At 48.1% G+C, this 5,753-nt stretch overlaps 1 protein-coding gene across 2 annotated transcripts in view; it reads left to right on the forward strand.

Annotated features, from left to right (window-relative positions):
- PTDSS2 (phosphatidylserine synthase 2) overlaps positions 1 to 5,753 on the forward strand; it is a 29,103-nt gene continuing 23,350 nt past the window's right edge. Inside the window, exon 1 of one of the 2 annotated variants that reach the window (XM_008632509.2) lies at positions 1 to 195. In XM_008632509.2, the coding sequence (XP_008630731.1) occupies positions 185 to 195 (11 nt within the window). In that variant the 5' untranslated portion in view covers positions 1 to 184. Of the gene's footprint in view, positions 196 to 5,417; positions 5,696 to 5,753 lie in introns of those variants that run through there. The other variant, XM_017732774.1, reaches the window with a different exon arrangement.

A 5,753-nucleotide genomic window follows, 5' to 3' on the forward strand; every position in this document is an offset into this window, starting at 1 on the left:
ACGTGACATTCCTGCCGGTGCAAGCTGCAAAGGAGCACTGGGATGCTGCTGGATCCCGGCGGGATCTCTGCGCAGCCCTGACGCGCGCGGGTGTAGCCGAGGGACGCCGTGGTTTCGGACCTCTCCTGGCGGGCACACCACATGTAGGCTGAGCGAATCGCGGGATCCCGGTGCCAACCTTTAAATGGAAAATGGGTAAAACTGTCCTTTCCTTACTCCCTCGTTACAGTGGTTCTTGCCAGCTGTTTTGTGAAGCCTTAAAATACCCGTTTTTTGCTGTATAATCTCGCCTTGTTGCACCTTTTTGTGGTGGTGGCAGGGCTGTCACCCCAGAGGAAATGCTGTGATGCAGTTAGTGTGTCCAGGTGGATTGTTCCTATGGAAATCTGGATGTGCCTTGTTCTCTCAGGAGCTCTCCTGTGTCGGGTGGTCCCTTCCAGGAGGGCAGCATGGACAAGTGTGTTCCTTAACTTCCTATTTATCCGATTTTCTTTTCCCTAGTAGCTTGTGCTGGCAGCCAGGAGTTCAAACACCTGGAAAAGTCCCAAGGTTTTTCCTCGTGTTACTTTTACCCTGTATGTGTTAGAGTGTTCTTTGGCAATGACTCAGTTCCTACCGTGTCCAAGAATAAAGATTATCCAGAGGAATGGTTTTCTTCCTGTGACCCTTGGGACTCCTCTCCCGCTGTGGAGGTGGCCACAGGAAAAGGAAATTTTTAACAGTAACAGTGACAGTTTCCCTCTGACTTTGGAAAAATATGGAATGCACCTTCTCATTGGAGTTCAGGAGTTAGGGGTAAGGTTACTCACGTGTCTCACTCCTTTTGGGAAAATGAGAGGATTTGGGATCTGTGGACGCAGAAATCACTCCAGGAGTAGTTTAATTTGTAGAGATGATTTTCCTGCTATCAGTGTGGTCCTTGGGAAAGGTGGGGCTTCCTAGCTGGCTTCCTGCTCTTTAAAATGTGTTTGAAACTTTGGAAAACCACTTGTGTGCTAATCTCTCTGCTCTTATTCCATACAAATGACTTGGAGCTGGAAAATACTCCCTTGTGGGAACCTGCTCAGTCAGTGTAGCCTGGCAGCTCCCTTTGCTATTAGGAAATGCCAAGGGAAGGGAACAGGAGGAGGCTTTCTGAGGCAGATCGGTGGTTTCTGTATCATTTATCCCTGAACTAATTTCCTAGCGGAGAGCTGGGAATGCCAGGCCCGCCTGGCAAGCCACTGGAACATGTTCCCTGGTGTTTCCAGCACCTTGGATTGTTTTTGTCTGTGTGCCTCCAGCAGGAGCTGTCACACAAAGCCCCTCTTGTTTTTGGGGTCATTTAGTTGGATATTGTGTAGGATGTTCTCCTAAAATTCCTGTAGATATTTCGTAGGTTGTCTTTAACCAAAGAAGATTTTCTGGGAAAACATCCATCCAGTCTCGATTTGAGGCTGTTGGGAGGTGCCAGATGCACCTTTGCCACCCCATTGTGACTCTGTGGGTTAATTGGTTTTTCAAAGCCTTACTTTAATTTGAGTTTAATTAGCTTTAATGTCACCTTTTGATTATTAATGTGTTTTATCTCTCACACTAATGATCCCGTATTGCCACCACGTGGATGTGATATTAATTCCTGAGGTCATGGTGTGGCAGCAGAGATTTGTGGAATTAAAATTAATAAGAAAAGAACTAAGAAAGAGGGAGTGGCAGTGATTCTATAGGCTAGTGGCAGTGTTTGGAGGAATTACTTCCACCTTTTTGTGCAAAAAGCATGGAATTTGCAGCTAAGGAAGAGGCAGCCCTTGCTGGCATGTCCCTCTTGGTGTGTTCGGTGTGGTGAGCCTTCCCAGATGGCCTGGGAAATGAGGATCTGTGTGGGCAAACCGGCTGGCATTGGAAAGAAGGGGTTGGTACTCAACCCAGAACATTCCTCACCCATTCCTCGTGGAGCTTGCTCTTATCTCTGAAACACCTCCCGGGATTTGCTAAAGGCAGTCTGGAGGAAGGGGTGGGGATTTATCCGGAAGAGAGATTAGGGAGAGGGAACATCTGCAGGTCGGCAGGAGCTGCTCTCTGTGCCCTCTCCTGAGGGATGGCTGTGGCACTCCCAAGGCAGCATTCCTCGAGTTTGCTGGGAACTGAACACGGGATTTTTCCCTGCTTTAATGGGGCCGTGCCGAGCCATGCTGCCCCCTCAGGATTCACCGCGCTGGAGCAGAGGAACATTGCTCCAGAGTCCTGGGTCACCCTGCCATGCTTTTCCAGCCTGTGGGAATGCCCTGGGCAGGGCAGGGAGCAGGGACATCCAGGCCTTGTGCAATCCCACTAAGCCACGTTTGCCAGCTGGTCACGGATGAGAGGGCCTGTGCCTTGGGAATTGAGTTGTGGGAATGGCATTGCCCTTTCCTCAAAGGAGGGGGTTGCATGGTTGTGCCAAGTGAGCTGGAAGTGCAGAAGGAATATCTGTGTGGAGAGGGCCTGTGGGAGTTCCATGCCTCACCTGGACATCAGTTGTCTATATTGCTTTTTTTTTTTTTTTTTTTTTTTGGAAACACATTCCCAAAGTTTTAAGGAGAATAGGGGAAAGTGTGCTCAGAGAGTGTTACCTGTAATTCCTGGTCACCTGTCCCGGTAGAACTGCTCTGAACTAACTCCTGAGACACAGATTTCCATAGGTTTAAACAAAAAAATGTTTACTAATTGAAATAGGGCATTTGTGGAACTTGGGAGCTCTGTGGAAACTTCGGGAACTTTGGCAGCTCGGTCTTTCCTCGTGATTGGAAGGAAAACTCCAGGTTTGCCAAAGCTTTGCCGGTTGACTTGTGGTTCTGGTTCTGCGGAGGTCTGTGTTCCTGGGCTTCTTTGAGGAGATGGCAAGGAAAAGGCAGGTTGCTATTTTGGAGTGTCACAAGTCCGTACGGAAATTTAATCGGCCTTGGGTGACTTCAGGGATGTGCTGAAGATGTGCGACTGCTCTAAGAATAGGGACTGTTTTATTAACTCTGAGAGTTTAGACATTTTAAAACACAACTGAGAGCTTAAAACCAACAGGGATGTTTATATGGCTGGGTTTGAGTTGAAGGTTTCCAAACCCTCTGTCTATCCCCAACAGTTTGCCTGTTAATTACAATTTTTATTTCAAAAGTGGTTGGTTTTAAATCAGTATTGATTTTTGTTGTATTTTCTTGTGTCTTATTCTTCATGTGAACCCCCCGCTGCTTTTGGAGGAAAGGGTTTGTTGTGCTGCTTGCCATATTTTCTTGGAATTTCCAGGTGTTGTGTTGGTCTATGGAGGGTACAGAGCTTTGACATCCGTTTAAAAATCTGCTTCAGGAATGGTTTCATGAATTTGCCATTATTTGGAATAAATAATTAAATAGTGAAAAAGTCACTGATGGGACTGATTGGGTTCGCTGACAGATCCTTTCACCAGCAGCCGCAATTAATGCAACTTTTTAAACCCAAGGGGCAAACTGGACTGGCTCTCCTTTGGAATTTTGTTCCACTTAAGAGGACTGACCAAAATACTAATAAATAAATTCTTTGCATTGTGTTCCAGTGATTGTTATTGTGTTTAATGGAGTTGTTGCATCACTGGTGACAAACAAGCCATGGATAACAAGGGTGCGGTCCCTGCTTAAGCTGATTTTATTTTGTGGGAGATGGAATGAGGCCATGGGCCGCCTGCTCCTGGGTGTTACTCTCTCCTTTCCACCCAAGGATCTGCCAGAATCAACCAAAAAATGAGATACTTAAACGACTTCCTTCTGTCATTTCTGTCATAGACTTCAGTTGGGAAACCTGCAGTGCCTCAATGTGACAGGAGAATGACTTAGCATGAGAAAGAGAAGCTGAGATCAAACTTAATCCCATTAACTGGGAAAAAAACCCCACTTGTTTGTGGTCTGCAACGCAGGAGAGCTTTGCTTGCTCTCACTGGGTGTTTGAATTAGCGGGGCAAGGGCTTTTGTGAAAACAAACCTGATTTATTTAATTTCCATCTCCCAGGGCTTGACTGGGGAAAGAGCCAGATGTGTGGTGCAGAAAGGCAGAAAAATAAGCCACTTAATATCTTTTTAACAGTTTGGGATTTGTTGTGAGTTCTCTCCCTGGCCTTAGATATTTTTGTGCTCAGGTACATCAGGCACTGCTTTGCAGAGTTTTTGATGTGAAACCTCCCAGATCTGGCTGCAGTTTGTACCCCCTTTGCTTTGGGCAAAGTGTTGCCCAAACTCCTGTGTGTAATTCCGAGGGGAAGATTCCCAGCTTAGCTCTTTTCAGCCTCCCAGGCTCCAGGCCAGGAGAACATATGCCTTTCCATGTAATTCCTGCCTTGCTTACCTTGCTGGGTTGTTCTTAGCTCACCTTCCTCTGCTGTGTTATTTTAAAGTGTGTGTGGAGATGAAAACAATCCCCTTGTGCCGTTAAATTCATCCTGATCACTCGGATAAGCCCTTCCTTAAGGAGAGCTGCTCCTTTTTGTGGAGTTTTATTTTATTTTTAAACTCCTGAGCTGTGGGAAGACATGGTGTGCATCCATATTTCCTGGCTTTTTTCCCCCTCTGAGGCGGATTTGGGTGGTGGTGCCGCGCTCCTTCTCACTGCTGTGTCACTGCTCACAGCTCTCTGGCAGAGCTGCCAGCTTGCTCTTTCCAGAAGTCAAGCCCGTCTCCAGAGTCTTTCATCCCAGCTCCTGGAATTCATGCTGCGCTGGAAGCATCTTTACCTTGAAAACCTGCTAGGAGGAAATCTGGCAGCAGCTGGAGATGAAAGCTGAGCTACAAGGGAAGGGATGAGAGAGCAGCCTCTTGTTTCTCCTTAAACAGGGCAGCTGGTTGGGTTTCAGGCTGGTGGCTGTGGCACCAAAAATGAATGGGAAATGGGATACCTGGGGCTCTCCAACACCGACCCTTCGCTGTGCTACAAGATCCTCGCAGGGAGGAACGCAACTAAATCGTCCTGGTGCTGGCAGAGGGGTTTCTCGAGGCGTTTATCCAAGGGAGGACGTGCAATAACGGATCTTTTGGCAGTTTATGGGATGCTGGATGCATTGGAAAAGCAGCTGGCTTGGTGCAGGTGTCCAGGTGGTGAAATGCTAAGGTGGGATTTCTAGGTCTGTTTTCGTAGCCTCTTCAGAAACAAACGGCGACGTAACAATTGTGTGTAATACATAATGTATATAACTATACAACGAGGTGTATAACTGTAACAGTATAACAATACCATAACAAGTTCCAAAAGCAAAGGACAAAATGAAGCACAAGGTACAAGAGTAGCCTTGAGTCCACGTAACCTTTTGGGTGGCGGCAGTAGAATCCATTCGTGGTACCCCACGTGTAAGTGCAGCGAGCGGGAGCGCGGTGTGGTTGGAGCCTGGGTTCCGTGCCTGCTGTCCTGCCTCCTGGGAGAGGCTGGGGTTGGGCTTTCCAGCTCCTGCAGGATCCAGGGCAGGCCCCACGTGAGCACTGATGGCTGAATCACCTGTCCTGGCACCCGAGAAGATGCAGCTGCCCAGCAGGAGCTTGCGGCTCCCGAATCTCTCCCTGGGTTTTGGCACGCCGATTCCTTGCTAATTCCAGAAGTGGTCGTGGGTCCTTGTGGTTTTCTCCTGGAGCTGGTGGTCCGTGTCCTCGGGACCACGAGGAAGGAGAGCCTTCAATGCCAAGCTCCGTTGTGGCAGGGGCAGAAGAGGATTGTGTCTGCTTATGAGGTACTGCGTGTGTTCCCAGTGGGATTGCAGGGATGGTGTGGAGTGCTGGGGACAGGAG

Source organism: Corvus brachyrhynchos, unplaced genomic scaffold, assembly GCF_000691975.1.
Source record: "Corvus brachyrhynchos isolate BGI_N302 unplaced genomic scaffold, ASM69197v1 scaffold624, whole genome shotgun sequence".
Lineage (NCBI taxonomy): Eukaryota > Metazoa > Chordata > Aves > Passeriformes > Corvidae > Corvus > Corvus brachyrhynchos.